The 16,694-nt window shown below is 48.1% G+C and overlaps 2 protein-coding genes across 3 annotated transcripts in view; both read left to right on the top strand.

Moving 5' to 3' along the window:
- Positions 1–16,694, top strand: part of TMEM65 (transmembrane protein 65) — an 80,688-nt gene that overhangs the window by 18,898 nt on the left and 45,096 nt on the right. The window lies entirely within an intron of this gene.
- Positions 3,901–8,437, top strand: LOC146080005 (uncharacterized). 2 transcript variants are annotated; one of them, XM_083186775.1, is made up of 2 exons: positions 3,901–4,151; positions 4,598–8,437. In XM_083186775.1, exon 2 carries the CDS (start codon positions 6,542–6,544, stop codon positions 8,342–8,344), a length of 1,803 nt encoding a protein of 600 aa, XP_083042901.1. In that variant the 5' UTR covers positions 3,901–4,151; positions 4,598–6,541; the 3' UTR covers positions 8,345–8,437. The 2 variants fall into 2 exon arrangements, with proteins under 2 accessions (XP_083042901.1, XP_083042902.1); XM_083186776.1 differs by having other exon boundaries at positions 4,598–6,525.

Below are 16,694 nucleotides of genomic sequence, written 5' to 3'. Positions count from 1 at the left end.
CCCGACTGGCCGGACCCAGACAGCATGGTGAGCGCAACTAAGCCGAGCCACCTATTCTATTCTCCCTCCATGAGGGTCGTGGCCCCCCATGAAGGGAAAATAGCAGACGGCCGTCGGGAAGCCGGCTGTCGGTGTTTTGACAGTCGGGATCCCGGCATCAGGTAAATGCCTATCGGGACCCAGTCCGGCACCCGGTGAGAAGACCCAGGTCTTGTGATGCCCAAAACCAATCTGTGATCGCTAGGCATCTATATATAGATAGATAGATAGATGGACTGGAACTTTCGGATCCACCCATGTACATTATTTATTTATTTATTCATTTATCCATTTACAGTGTCTTATATAGCGCAGCAGATTCCGTTACAGTTCCTTATATAGCGCAGCAGATTCCGTTACAGTGTCTTATATAGCGCAGCAGATTCCATTACAGTTCCTTATATAGCGCAGCAGATTCCATTACAGTGTCTTATATAGCGCAGCAGATTCCGTTACAGCGTCTTCTATAGCGCAGCAGGTTCCGTTACAGTTTCTTATATAGCGCAGCAGATTCCGTTACAGTTTCTTATATAGCGCAGCAGATTCCGTTACAGTTTCTTATATAGCGCAGCAGATTCCGTTACAGTGTCTTATATAGCGCAGCAGATTCCGTTACAGTTTCTTATATAGCGCAGCAGATTCCGTTACAGTGTCTTATATAGCGCAGCAGATTCCGTTACAGTTTCTTATATAGCGCAGCAGATTCCGTTACAGTGTCTTATATAGCGCAGCAGATTCCGTTACAGTTTCTTATATAGTGCAGTAGATTCCGTTACAGTGTCTTATATAGCGCAGCAGATTTCGTTACAGCGTCTTATATAGCGCAGCAGATTCCGTTACAGTTTCTTATATAGCGCAGCAGATTCCGTTGCGCTTTACAATAGTAGACAGTGATAAAACAAACTGGGTAACAACAGACAGAATTGGGGGTTAGAGGGCCCTGCTGCAAGCTTACAATTTATATATGGACATAGGAGGGAAACACAAGGACAGGCATCAGTAATAACATAGCAGTCCCACCAAGTTGCAGGTCCAGAAGGGAAGTTATATAATACATAAGTGCCTCAGAGGGTTATGCGTGTAGAACTTAAATATGATAGGCTTGCCGGAAGAGGTGAGTTTTCAGGGAACGCTTGAAAGTTTGGAGGCTGCTAGAGAGTATTATTGTGCTTGGAAGGGCATTGTACATACAGAATTTATCAAATAGCAATTTATGTATTCAATGCCAGATGATATTTCTAATATATTTTACCTATTCACTTCCAATGTGACTTTAGGAAGCATTTCGAAAGCAAAAAAAAAAAGTGGTGAGTCCCAGCCGTACTCGTATTGAATAGGTTGTGGCCGATATCGGAAATATTGTTCCCGATTCAATACCGCTACCCCAACACCCCCCCCCCCCCGTGTCTGCAAAAATAGTCCTCGCTTATTGCAGGGATACAGTAGGGCTTAGAGCTGTATAAGAATCCCTCTCCAGAATTCTGTAGTCATCCTTTATCATATCGGTTTTGCTGATATGCGCAACTCCATTGTCCATGCATGGTAAATTGTGAGAATTTGGAACATCCATTAATTAAACAGGAATCTCTTCACAGAAACAAGACTTTCCACCCCACTTAGTTAACACCCAGAAACCGTGGCATTATGAAATAACAGCGGCTGTCCGTTTTTTTGCATGGCAATGGAGAGGAGGAGGGGATTTCTAAAGTACACAGAGCTCAAGGTATCTTTACCAAAGCCCCTCTGCTTAACACATCATGTGACTATGGCCCCACATACGGCACTGGGCAGAATAACAATTTTATTAATAGTAAGCTGAAGAAACAAACCGAGGAATAGTGGTCCTTACCAACATTCCTGTTGTAGCCGATGACAGAGATTTTATATATAACGTAATACACAATCTGCTTTAGGTATTTTTTTACTCCTGTATGTGTAATTACACATTGGAGCACGTTATTCTTTGTTCTACACAAAAATAGTACGTGGAACCCATTTTTTATTTTATTTTGTTTTCAGACTCCTGGCCTGGAGCATAGCGAGGGGACGCAGTACACTAATTTGGGGTTCATATCAGCCCTATGACTCCCATAGGATACATCTATTGGCGAGGGAATGCTATTTATTCCTGGTGTCTGCCAGATTTGCTGCGGACTTCTCCGCTGTGCATTACACCTGATTTATAATGGAGGAAAGTTCTATGCAGACACCAGTAAGTGGAACTGGAAGAATGAAGCGCTGTCTTCCCTAGTATAACCGCACAAAAGGGATAATTACTATCCTCATATCATTTCCATTTACCGATTATTACTCTCCTGTCTCCCATTTATGTGCATTAGCACTGGAAGGCTGTGGAAAGAGATCATCAGAGAGAGAAAGGTAACCTCACAGAAATAAATACATAGACCTGTGTCATGTAGCGTAAGGTGCGGTGTAGAGCATGAATGGAGGACACTTTTATAGTCAAGCGGTTGGTCGCGGGATTCTATACACTGCAAGATGCGGCCCACTGGATAAGCCGCTGATTGGGACCTGCAAAATGCACTTATCGTCCCGATACGCTGGTAATGGTATGATATAGGGTAGCGATCTGTGCGATTTGACTAGATTTTGACTGCATGCGACCATATTTATATATTCCCTGGCTCCTGTCCAATCAGGGATCTTCTTCACTATTACCCTCTCCCAGGCTGCTGGATGTCACCCTGTTCTTCTGTCACTAGTACTGAACCTATTCTGATACCTCTACTTAATTATGGGGCCCCGTGGTGAATCCATGGCAGGTGTAATGCCCTGTACACATGAGGTGACGGGGGCCCTGTGTTTAGCGATGTACTTAAACACAAATCGCACAGTACACTGAGCGATCTGTGCTGACCAGTGTTCTCTGGTGCTGCATACAGTCCAAATGTAGTCAGGCGATGGTGAAGCGTGGGACCGCACATCACTGTCACTGTGGGCTGTACAGAAAAATCGGCCCATGTGAATATCAGGTGTGGTCTTATGGGGCCCACACACTGGGCAATATCAGGCGATCTGACTAGAAAATGCCCTACATTGCTCCGCGCATAGGGACCACAGCGATGTGCGGTCCCGCGAGTCACTATCGCTCGGCAATTAACCCCTTCAGTGGTGGGTTTTTTTTGGGGGGGGGAGCGCTCCCCACTGGGTGAGTTTTTTTGGGGGGAGCGCTCCCTTAAAAAAAAAACACCACTGCCTCCCTGGGTCTGGGCAGCGCCGCTGAACTGTCAATCAGAGGCTGCCCGGATCTGCGCAGCCGGCGCCGGGGACTTCAGTAGAAAACCCGGAGAGGGGAGGAGGAGGCGCGGCGGAGGGGAGGGAGCCGGGCAGCGCTGAAGCTGCCTGAGTTCAGTGATTGAACTCAGCAGCGCAGCCCGGCTCTAAACAGTGGCAATCCTGAGAATTTTCCGGGCTTGCCAGACTGGACACTGAGACACATTCTCGGGATTGCCACTGAAGGGGTTAATATCCTCCTGCATGCAGGATAAATCAACGGATATCCCTGGGCAGGGCCTTGGTTCTCACCGGAGAACACTGGCGCTGACAGATGGCTCAGCACACAGCGCTGACACATCACTGTGCAGCGCTGTGTGCTGAGTGATCAGAGAGATATACATTGCTCAGCAGTGTCGCCCCGTGTGTAGGCCCCTTAAGTTTTCGGTCAATTGCATATATTTTTCAAATGCTTATTTCTCTGACATGCAGCAGGGGCCACTGGGAATCACATCGGGTTTTGGAGCTTGGTTAGCTGGGAGCTAGGCACTACTTAGTTTTAATACAGGGGAGACTAGCTCCTCCCCTCCAAGACCCATCATCCCCCAGTGAGAAAATTGTGCCGAGGGAGCTAGTCACAGTTCTCACTGCTCCTGCACTACTCTAATTTTTTCTCAAGAATTCTTCAGTTTTTCTATACAAACAGAATAGGATCCCTTCCCTGCTTATTAAAAAGCTAGGGTCCGGGTTTCCTGCGCCCCTGGGTCGCCCAGGCTGTCAGTCAGAGCCTCTTCAAAGGCTTCTGCCGTGACACTATCAGCGTTCCTGCCGACCTCCATCAAGAGGACCGCCAGACGCTGCTCACAGACCTCAGCAGGGTGAGTACTAAACTTCCCCAGCACCCCACAGTGGGCTGCAGAAACGCCGTAGCGCTTACCCGGCAGACGCCGCCGCAAATAATTGGCGGGGCGGAAGGGGTTCATGGCGGCCGCGGCGTGGGGTCTGAAGCGCGCTGTGTAGGGCGCAAGTTACACCCCCACCTGTCCCTACCCTCTAGAACGCGGGCAGCGCTGTCCTTGCAGGGCGCCGCCGCCATTTTGACTGGCGCGGCGGGGGTTAATGGCGGCCGCGAGGAGGAATTGAGCGCGCCTGAATACACAGGCGCAGCTAACCCACCAAGCGCCGGCAGCCTCAATCCTTTTCTGAAGCAAGGCACAGGCAAGTGCTGTGGAAGGAGGGGGGGAAGGTGCGCGCTGAGGGGGGCATGGTGCTGCCCCGTTAAACACACACACACTACAGCTGCTCTCTCCCTCTTGTCTTGCAGGCAGACTGCAGTTACTGTAACCCCTTCAGGGCTATCTGTTAAAGATTTGGCTGGCTAGAGGGACTTACTCCCTTCCAGGACCCGCTCCCCCAGGGGGGATTTTGGTTACTGCCCTAGGGTTATTTCTGTCTTGTGTTGGTGTGTGTGTGTGTGAGGATAGTCTGTGTGTCTGTGTGTGCCTCACATTGACTGGCCCACGTGCAGACATGGCGAGCAGGTCCAAGGCTGCTCAGAAGTCTTTCACCTGCACGGTTTGTTCAAACAAGTTCTCCCAATACTCTGTTGGGGGAACTTCAGTCTGTCAGACCTGTGCGGGCCCCCCGTCAGGGACCCAGAGTACCGAAACTCCAGCCCCCCAGTGGGCTGCAGCCTTAGTCGGCACTATGACTAAGTTGTCTGCGGAGTTGGCAGTATCCCGCAGTGCAGAGCCTGCATGGGCTACGGCTTTGTCCAGGTCTGTGGACTCCTTAGCGGGGGCCTTATCCAAGCCCCAGAGGCCGGGTCCCTTAGCTCAGAAGCGCCCTTTTCAGATGATGCTTCAGGGAGACGACACAGACGAGGAGCCTGAGCCTGAGCCCTTTGAAGAAATGGAAGAGGGCGAGTGGGAGGAGGTACAGGATACCCCTCAGGAGGCGGAGCCAACTCCGGTTGGTATAGAAGCTCTTATTCTTGCGGTTAAGGAGGTTCTTCATTTGCCTGAGGATCCTCCTCCGGCTCCCCAGGAGTTGGATTTATTTGGAAATGCACAGAGAGCCTCTGTGGTTTTTCCATGCCCTAACCAGGATCAGCTTCTTGAGGCCTGGAAGCGACCAGACAGGCGTTTTCAGGTACCAAAGAGGTTCCCTTCAATGTACCCCTTCGAACCGGCAGCCTTGAGCAAATGGGAAACTCCTCCACCGGTGGACACATCCGTGTCCAGGTTATCTAAGAAGACTACCCTGCCAGTCCCAGGGGCATGTTCGCTTAAGGATCCGTCAGATCGGAAGTTGGAGGCCACCTTAAAGGCTATGTATACGGCTGCTGGTGCCCAGCTTCGGCCGGCTATTGTGTCAGCCTGGGTAAATAGGGCAAATGCCAGGTGGGCGGAGCTGATCACTGAGGGACTCGACTCAGGGATGCCTGCAGAAGAGATTCGACAACTGGCGGAACATATAAAGGAGTCGGCGAGTTTCCTTGGAGACGCGGCTAAGGACATTTCCCTTATTTCATCACGCATCTCTGCGAACGCCATTGCAGCGAGACGGGCCTTGTGGCTGAGGTCTTGGCAGGCCGACGCAGAGTCTAAGAGAGCGGTCGAGGGCCTCCCCTTCGCAGGTGATATTCTGTTTGGTCCAGAACTGGACAGATGGATTTCACAGGCAACGGGGGGAAAATCTGCTTTTTTGCCAACAGCGGCGCCGCCTCAGAGACGCCAGTACGTGGGACCCTCTTTTCAATCCTTTCGCCCGCAGCGTTCCTTTCGAGGCAGAGGAAGAGGCTTCCAATCCTCCAGAGGTACTAGAGCCAGATCACGACCACAGGCCGCCCCCCGGGTCCAGGAGCCAAAACAGCCCCCAAAGCCGGCAGCATGACGGTTTGCCAGCTTCAGTGGGAGACTGGTCAGTCGGAGCACGCCTCTCCTACTTCAGAACACAATAGTTCTCCCTAACGGAGGACCATTGGGTTCGCAGAATTATCTCGGAGGGCTATCGTATACAGTTCGACGCCCCTCCTCCCAACAGGTTCTTCACCACAGCACTGCCAGAATCCTCGGTCAAGAGAGAGGGGATTCTCCTGGCTATCCAGACACTGTTGGACTCTCAGGTCATCTGTCCGGTTCCAGTATCACAGAGAGGGTTGGGGTATTATTCCAATCTCTTTGTGGTGCCCAAGCCGGATGGGTCAGTTCGACCCATCCTAAACCTCAAGGCTTTAAACCTTTTGGTCTCGCGCCAACCATTCAAGATGGAGTCAGTCCACTCTGTAATAGCTTCCTTGGAGCCAGGGGAATATATGATTTCCCTGGATATCAGGGATGCTTATCTGCATATCCCCATCTGCAGCCATCACCAGGTATTTCTGCGTTTCGCAGTGGGCAGAGACCATTTTCAATTCAGGGCTCTGCCTTTCGGATTATCGTCAGCCCCCAGAGTGTTCACCAAGACTCTGTCGGTTGCGATCGCAGCTCTTCGGAGCCAGGGGGTGACGATAATCCCTTATCTGGACGACCTTCTCGTCAAGGCCCCTTCAGTCCAGATGCTCGAGGATCATACCAGGAGGACCATTATGATGCTGACCAGTTTAGGCTGGGTCATGAACTACAAGAAGTCCTCGCTGACTCCTACTCAGAGGATTCGGTTCCTGGGCCTTTGGTTGGACACAGAGGCTCAGAGAGTCTTCCTACCGGAGGAAAAGATTTTGGCCATTCAGGAGTTAGCACGAAGGGTATTGCTACCTCAAAAGGTCAGTTTGCACCTTTGTGTACAATTACTGGGAAAGATGGTGTCGGCCTTTCCAGCTCTGAGCTGGGGGCGTTTTCACTCCAGAACTTTTCAGATGGACCTCCTCAAAAAGGGAGCAGGTTCTCATCTACTGCTTCACAGACAGATCCGGTTATCCCCCCCATGCCCGTCTAGCCTTGACTTGGTGGCTCCAGCGAGATCACTTGAGCGAGGGCCGTCGGTTCGCGATTCACAATTGGACGGTAATGACGACGGACGCCAGTTTGAGCGGTTGGGGAGCGGTCCTCCTAGACCTCAGAATGCAAGGAAAATGGACCACCCAGGAACAGACCTTACCGATCAATGTATTGGAGTTAAGGGCTATTTACAATGCACTGGTCAGATCGGAGAATCTACTTCAGGGTCACGCGGTGAAGGTCCGCTCGGACAACGCGACAGCAGTAGCCTATGTGAACAGGCAAGGGGGAACGCGCAGCCGAATGGCCATGACAGAGGTCAGAAGAATCCTTCTTTGGGCAGAGCGTTGGAAGGTGGTTCTGATGGCGGTGTTCCTACCAGGAGTGGAGAACATAGAAGCAGATTTTCTCAGTCGCAAGAGTCTGCATCCAGGAGAATGGTCCCTACACCCGGAGGTGTTTCAAGAGCTCACCAGGAGGTGGGGCACTCCCGAGGTGGACCTGATGGCCTCGCGGGAAAATCATCAGCTACCAAGATATGTGGCTCGCACAAGAGACCCAAGAGCAATAGCAGTCGACGCTCTATCAACTCCGTGGGACTACAGGTTTGTCTACCTGTTCCCTCCGCTTCCTCTTCTAGCGCCAGTCTTAAAAAAGCTCAAGAGAGAGTCAGTCCAGGCGATTCTCATTGCGCCGTTTTGGCCTCGACGGTCATGGTTCTCGGACATTCAGAGGATGGCAGTAGACGACCCCGTCCGGTTGCCGCTACGCCAGGACCTTCTACAGCGGGGCCCATTCTGCCACCAAAAGTTGACTCAGCTACATTTGACGGCGTGGCTGTTGAGACCGCAGTATTGAGGGAGCGGGGCATACCTTGTTCGGTAATCCCCACCATGCTGAGGGCTCGCAGACCTTCGTCAGCGGCCCATTACCACCGGATTTGGCGATCATATGCGAGGTGGTGTGAGGAAAAGGGTTGGCCTTACCGGATTTTCAAGCTCTCACGCCTGTTGCTGTTCCTGCAACGAGGTCTAGATGGAGGCCTTAAGTTAGGATCGCTGAAGGTACAGATCTCAGCGTTATCCATCCTTTTTCAAAGGAAAAAGGCAACAATCGATATCAGGCGCTGATTGTCTTATTCTGCACCGCGGCTGCGCCAAAGGGGGAAATTACCAAACCCCTTAAGGACCAATACAAAGGAGAAAGAAAAAAATGGTGCAGCGCTGTGTTGAATAGAATATAATCAAATTTTATTAAAAAAAATTTGTATTTATAAAATAACAGTTAATATGGCCAACAAGGACAGACAAGACTAACAACATATATTAATTTGATTAGTTCATTCCCCTCTCAACCAACTGGATTTTTAGTGAGTTTGTTAGATGCATGCAATATTTATAATACTCCTCAATGTTAAGGATCAGAACAGTCACTGCTTTGCTGTGCACATGCAAATATAAAGGTTAGAGTATACTCAAGTCTGTTTCCAGTTCTGAGGCAGGGATGGGGTTTTCTTTAAGGCTTTGGATAAGTCATGCGCTGCTGTCTCCGACCATCGGTGTAGATGTTTTTACCCAGTCATATCCAAGAACAAGCGCTGTTAGTCTGTAGCCAAAACGGTGTCCCCTCTACCTCTCTACGCGTTTCTCCGCCTCGTTATACGTATCAGCGGCTTCCTCAGGAGTGGTGTATTGATAGCGGTTCACTTCCGCCTTTTTATAGCTGGTTTCAGGTCGTCTGCGCCTGCGCTCGCGATGCGGCTCAAGCCTCCTTTTCATTCACTGCAGCCTTTCAGCTGTATAGTGACCGGCTGTAATATCGGCCGCGTAATTTCCGGCTTTGACGTCACGGTGGTTGCCGCTAGCGTGACACACCTCTCTCACGCTCAGCTTTCTGTTGCTATAGTGATGGTGCGTTTGTATTACGCTGCGTTAGCTTGAAGCGTCTTACTTGTATCCGGCTGGATGTTCCTTCTGCCGGTTGCCATAGTGATGCATTTGCTTGTAATCTGCTGCAGAGTTACCCCAAGCAAGTGTAATATCTATTTTATTTATAAAGGGGTATATATCACAGACGTACTGAATCGCCAGTTAGTTCAATCATAATAGGGGGTTGACATATAACATATAACACATAGCATAAAAAAATCAAACAATTATTTAAATATAGTCAGTAAATTAAAACATATAAATAGAGCGAGATATGATTGTCATCAGTAATAGATAAGCATATATCGATTTATGGGGCTTAGTTTAGCTCCATGGGGTTTGGCTATATATATAACCACCTCCATAACGTTTTTTCTAAAGGGAAATACAGTTTCATAGATTTTCATAGATCTCATAACAGTTTTATAGAAAAAGTTAAAAAAGCTAGTAAGTCATCATGGGGAGAGTTGTATTCTTTTTCGCAACTGTCCAAAACCAAAACAAAAATAAAAATAAAGATAAAAACAAAAACAAGAACAGAATCAAGAGACTGGACAATTAGAGAAGTATAAAGATTTAACATAGAAATAAAAAAAAAAATTTTTTTTTTAATAAGATATACATATGTATTTAGTTACTTTGGAAAATTCATATATTAAACTACCCACCCTTCCCACCCACCACCCACCCCTTGTAATAAGGAAATCCCCACCCTGACCTTCCCCAAGGACCTCGGAGAGAGTATAGACAATTCGAAGTTTAAATACTGTTAAGCTCAATTGTATCATTGAGCCCCTTAGGCACCATGGTGCCGAGGCGAAAGATCCAAAAGGCTTCTCTGCCACATAGCCTATTGAATCTATCGCCCCCCCTAATGGTGCTGGTAACATGTTCAATGGCCTTCACTTCAACATTTTTAAGTGACATCCCCTGGCAGTTAAGGACATGTCTGGACAGAGGGTGGTTTTTGAGGCCACCCAAGATACATATGTATATCTTATTAAAAAAAAAAAAATTTTTTGATTTCTATGTTAAATCTTTATACTTCTCTAATTGTCCAGTCTCTTGATTCTGTTCTTGTTTTTGTTTTTATCTTTATTTTTATTTTTATTTTTGTTTTGGTTTTGGACAGTTGCGAAAAAGAATACAACTCTCCCCATGATGACTTACTAGCTTTTTTAACTTTTTCTATAAAACTGTTATGAGATCTATGAAAATCTATGAAACTGTATTTCCCTTTAGAAAAAACGTTATGGAGGTGGTTATATATATAGCCAAACCCCATGGAGCTAAACTAAGCCCCATAAATCGATATATGCTTATCTATTACTGATGACAATCATATCTCGCTCTATTTATATGTTTTAATTTACTGACTATATTTAAATAATTGTTTGATTTTTTTATGCTATGTGTTATATGTTATATGTCAACCCCCTATTATGATTGAACTAACTGGCGATTCAGTACGTCTGTGATATATACCCCTTTATAAATAAAATAGATATTACACTTGCTTGGGGTAACTCTGCAGCAGATTACAAGCAAATGCATCACTATGGCAACCGGCAGAAGGAACATCCAGCCGGATACAAGTAAGACGCTTCAAGCTAACGCAGCGTAATACAAACGCACCATCACTATAGCAACAGAAAGCTGAGCGTGAGAGAGGTGTGTCACGCTAGCGGCAACCACCGTGACGTCAAAGCCGGAAATTACGCGGCCGATATTACAGCCGGTCACTATACAGCTGAAAGGCTGCAGTGAATGAAAAGGAGGCTTGAGCCGCATCGCGAGCGCAGGCGCAGACGACCTGAAACCAGCTATAAAAAGGCGGAAGTGAACCGCTATCAATACACCACTCCTGAGGAAGCCGCTGATACGTATAACGAGGCGGAGAAACGCGTAGAGAGGTAGAGGGGACACCGTTTTGGCTACAGACTAACAGCGCTTGTTCTTGGATATGACTGGGTAAAAACATCTACACCGATGGTCGGAGACAGCAGCGCATGACTTATCCAAAGCCTTAAAGAAAACCCCATCCCTGCCTCAGAACTGGAAACAGACTTGAGTATACTCTAACCTTTATATTTGCATGTGCACAGCAAAGCAGTGACTGTTCTGATCCTTAACATTGAGGAGTATTATAAATATTGCATGCATCTAACAAACTCACTTAAAATCCAGTTGGTTGAGAGGGGAATGAACTAATCAAATTAATATATGTTGTTAGTCTTGTCTGTCCTTGTTGGCCATATTAACTGTTATTTTATAAATACAAATTTTTTTTAATAAAATTTGATTATATTCTATTCAACACAGCGCTGCACCATTTTTTTCTTTCTCCTTTTTCAAAGGAGGTTGGCACTCTTGCCTGAGATCCAGACCTTTTTGCAAGGGGTCCTCAGAGTGCAACCACCGTTTGCTCCACCTGTGCCTCCATGGGACTTAGACTTGGTCCTGTCGTTCCTACAGTCAGAATCCTTTGAACCGCTTGAAAGGGTGGAACTTAAGTTCCTATGCTGGAAAACGGTCCTTCTGTTAGCTCTGGCCTCTGCGGCGCGCAGAGTATCAGAGCTTAGTGCACTGTCCTGCAGAGCTCCATATCTCATTTTTCATGAGGACAGGGCGGAGTTACGCACGACGTCTGCATTCCTCCCAAAGGTAGTCTCTTCATATCATATAAATCAACCTATAGTGGTACCGGCTTTTCAAGGGGACTCTTCTCAGCAGGAATCATTAGATGTTGTGCGCGCCTTAAAGATCTATGTGTCTAGAACTCGTCGTATCCGTAAGACGGATAGCTTGTTCGTTCTGTATGACGCTTTTCGCCGGGGACGTCCGGCTTCAAAACAGACATTAGCGAGATGGATTAAATTCACAATCAGAGGTGCCTACTTAAAGGCGGGAAGAGTTCCACCTTCCTCCTTGACGGCACATTCGACTAGATCTGTAAGCACGTCTTGGGCTGCAAGACGAGGTGCTTCAGTTGCGCAGATTTGCAGGGCGGCCACTTGGTCGTCCGTAAATACGTTCGTGCGCTTTTACAAGTTCGACACCTTCGCTGACTCTGCAGCAGAGTTCGGGCGTTTGGTCCTCCAGAATCCCCAGCGCTCTCCCACCCGGGGCCTGGTCTTTGGAACCTCCCCGATGTGATTCCCAGTGGCCCCTGCTGCATGTCAGAGAAAGGAGGATTTTGGTACTCACCGATAAATCCATTTCTCTGAGATCAGCAGGGGCCACTGGGCGCCCACCCAGCCTGCGGATTCTGATCGTTGGGTCTGTACGTGGGTCCAGTTTACTCGTTTGCCTGGTTGTTGTGTTGTTTTTTGTTTAATATAACGTTGTTTGTTCCTATCTCCTCTAGTTTACCAATTTTCTCACTGGGGGATGATGGGTCTTGGAGGGGAGGAGCTAGTCTCCCCTGTATTAAAACTAAGTAGTGCCTAGCTCCCAGCTAACCAAGCTCCAAAACCCGATGTGATTCCCAGTGGCCCCTGCTGATCTCAGAGAAATGGATTTATCGGTGAGTACCAAAATCCTCCTTTTGAGCTATAATTTGGACATTTCCACAGTGCATATCTTTTGTGTTTATTCTAGCACCCGCTATCTTTGAAAACCCCTGCAGTTCCTCTTCCCTGCCTGGGGTGTCGCTGTCTGCTGTGGTGTTTTTAGCACAGGTCTGGTTTGCATATCAGTGCTGATATACAGACCACACTGTGCTAGAAGTACTCCAGCAGACAGTGACACCCCAGGCAGGGAAGAGGAACTGCATGGGTTTTCAAAGATAGCCGGTGCTAGACTGAACACTATATACTTTGTGTTCATTCAAATGATCAGTGACTTCATTAAGATAAATGCTGAAGCCGTTTCAGATTTATCATCTCCTAACGACAGAAACCTGATAAAGAAGCCGGCGGGTCTGCGTATTCCTCATCCTATGCAGTGTTAGCGAATCGGGCTTTGGCGCTGGCGTCATAACACATAAATCCAATGTCGGTTGCAGAGCATTTTATTATGTATCAGTCCAGTCATATCTGCCAGCTGCAGGTAATTGATGGCTGCTGTACTGTAGCTGTGCTGCGATGTGATTGGCTGCGGGTCCGTACTGTACAGCCAGCTAATACTTTACTGACAGCAGATTTTTATCTCTCCGTCACCTTACTTTATGGTCGCTAACGCAACAAACTTACCGCCGTATTGATCAGTCTTCTAGCTGCTGGCAGAAGTGCACTTTGGATTTAAAAGGGAACGCCATGATTTGCTAATTATGGTTATAAAGGTCTCTGCTGCCTTCTGGTTGGGGATGATATTACTGGGTGAGAGCTGCAGGCGTGTGATAACCCGTGTGAGTTGCAGAGAGCTCCATCCTTCCTGCAGAGCGCAGGTCAGATATGCCGTGAGCTAGTCGTTCTTATGTGTTTATAGATGTGGACACATACATCTGTCCTCCACGGGATACAAGCCGTGTGTGAACTCCGTGTAACTCTGTAGAGGAGGTGGTTTCTATTGAGACGTTCTCTGTTAAGTAATCAAGCAAAAAGCTCTCACAAGCAGCTTCTGCTAATTAAAATGATATGCGGAGTGTACATATTCAGTGTGCGACTGCCGCTATATCTGCATACGAAATGGAATGCTGGTGTTTTCCTGGTAAACCGTGTAATGCAGGACTTTGGCCCTTATTCTGATCGGTGCGGCCGGATCCGAATATGCGGCCAGCACCGTGCGTCCTAAACCCCGCCTTCCATACGGATCGCCAACTCCGTCCGTACGCGGTAAGAAGCTGTCCGAACGGACCGCACGCGTATTTCTCATGAATACACCCCCTCCATCTCAGGGAACCTCCCCCATCATTCGATGGTCGCAGAACATCGAATGCAGGGCCGAGTGGTCCGCCAGCTCCCGCAACCTCAGACCACACGGGCATTTCTCCATGCAATAGCAGGGATCTGGGCGGGCAGCTGACATCCGGCAATGTCATATGTCCTCCCCCTACACTAGCGTCACGGCCGCATTACCATACGTACGCCCAGCGTTTTCATGAAACGCGGGGTGTAAACATATGGTAATGAGCCCTTCACGCCCCTCTCCACCCCCTGTTCGTAGTGTACACAGTTCATGCGGAATGTTGCCGTGCGTCCAGCTCGCACATGCGCAGAGACGCCTCTGCACATGCGCAGACACAAAACATCGGCGGCACGAACGCACGCGGATATTACCACACCAACCAGAATAAGGGCCTTTGTGTGAACATACAGCGGCAGTCACAGAATATAGGCATGCTGCATATCACTTTAATCGGCAGAAGCTGCTTGTGTGTCCTTTTTTTCAAATCCGATGCCATTTAACGGAAATTATAGAGAAAGGAGTCTAGATGTACGTGGGCACATCTGTAGGGGTAGGAAGGGCCCTGCTTGCAGGGGAATGGGTGTTAGGATCGACTCATTGAAGGCGGACATTATTTATTTATTTATTTATTTATTTGCAGTTTCTTATATAGCGCAGCAGATTCCGTTGCGCTTTACAATAGTAGACATGCATTAGGTCAACTACTGAAGGTCGATAGTCCTTAGGTTGACACCTGAAATATGTCGACATGGCTACTGTCGACCTTCCCAACAATGGGAAGGTCAACAGTCAAAAGGTCGACATGAGTTTTTCAGGTATTTTGTCCCGAATGTCAACATGGACACCATCTAAGCGTGCAGCGCCCGCTCGCCATGCTTCGGGCACGGTGCCTTACTGGGTTCGGCACCCTATTATATTCTCCCACCACGCCATAGTGGATGGTAGGGCATGAAATACCGCCTGTCGGCAGAAGTAAAGCGGTGCGGAATATGTGTGCGCTATATAAGAACCTGTTAATAAGACGTCTGCAAAAGGAAGGAGCTGACAATTTAAAATTACGAATGATAAGAGTACAACGTTGGGAAGTGCCTTTGGGGGAAGGTATTGAATGTTCAGAAGGTTAAGAAGTTGCCCATAGCAACTCATTACCATCTCTGTTCCATTTTACAGAATGTACTTGATAAATGATAGGTATAAGCTTGGTATGGGCAGCGAATGATACTCCAGCTGACTGGTTGCTATGGGCAACATCCCTACTCTTACAACTCTTTAGAAGGTTTGACATCTCTCCTCACAGAGGTCAGTGCTTCCTAGTGGATCGATTTCAGGAAACCTGGCTCCTCCCACAATATGGCTGCCTCCTCCTAGGAGAAGGATGTCCTTTTCCAAGAGGCGCTGTAGTGTTCTTCACACGCCGGCAGTATGGCCGCTGTAGGCCTGACGTGCCTGGAATGCCAAGCTGGCACCCTGCTGTGTACACATTCCGCATAGTTCTGTAGAAGTCGGGAAATGCCAACGGCTCTGACGTTTCCCACGCCGCCTCGCCCCCTAGCAGAAATAATAGTTGGTTTTCAGCAGGTATTCCCAGTGGCATCTGCTATTCATTATGTGGCACATCAGCCCAGTTTATAAAACTTACGGTGACTATACTACGGCTAACAGAATCTATCGATTTACAAAATACAATTTAATGGTCCATAGGTCTTGTACCTAGTGCGGCATTAATAGCACAACATGGCGAATAATCAGAGAACACGGCAGCTGTTGTAGTCTCATCTGAGTTTTTTTATTATGAGACATTACTGAGACAGAAGGTCACGGTTCATCTGCGGCAGAGATGCGTGTGATATGTGAGACGGTCCTGACTCCACACAGGAATTCCACACAGAGTATTTTCCAGCTTTGAGGATTTACTCACCGGCCAGCCAAGTGGCACAGGATGATTTATTTATGTTTGGTAGGAACCTCATGCGAAAGAATAAACTTTACAAGTGGAAGTCCTGAGATGATTATGCTGCGGCTGCCTGCGCGGTCGGTCGCACACCTGTACCGCTGCAGGAGTTATAATCGTCTTCGTACATTTCCAAATAACGAGCAGATGGCTTTGTTTTGCAAATTAAATAAACATCTTCTAAGTGTATATTGGATCAAAATAAATATAAACCCAATATTGGTTTTCCATGTGCATATTACAACTGCACAGTATTTTATAGGAGCCAGCCGCAAAGATTCTGTGCCGGTTGCTGTGGACGCTGGGTGCCACACATTGCTTTGGGGGTTGATCAGACCACCAACCACCATCTGGACTTTTATTATTGCTTATACATTACGGGCTATAAGCATGTGAGCAGCAAGCCTTCTGGGGCCCGCTCAGTTATCTGCCGGGCAGTGCACCTACATGGGGCACAGTCATTGACTACTATTGGCAATAGGGAAGCCAATCCTGGGGCATTTTATTTTCAATCCCGGGATTCGGGATTGAAACATGCTCAATCCAGGAATTCCTGGTATCCTGGGAATGGCTTACATACATGTGTGGATGGGTGGCGCGGCCAGAAGACTGGCAATGCGACCTAGAGCCGGGCGGATGTGTGCAGAGCAGAGAGCGAAGCGGGCGGTGCAGCCGAGGCGTTAGGAGTGGCTGTGCGGCATGCACACCGTTATCTTTGACCACAGAGCCGCACAACTGGGGACAGGAGAAGCC

This window comes from Crinia signifera, chromosome 5 (genome assembly GCF_055691185.1).
Source record: "Crinia signifera chromosome 5, ASM5569118v1, whole genome shotgun sequence".
In the NCBI taxonomy this organism is placed as follows: Eukaryota; Metazoa; Chordata; class Amphibia; order Anura; family Myobatrachidae; genus Crinia; species Crinia signifera.
Note: the sequence above shows the minus strand (reverse complement) of the source record. Positions and strands in the feature narration are given on the sequence as shown.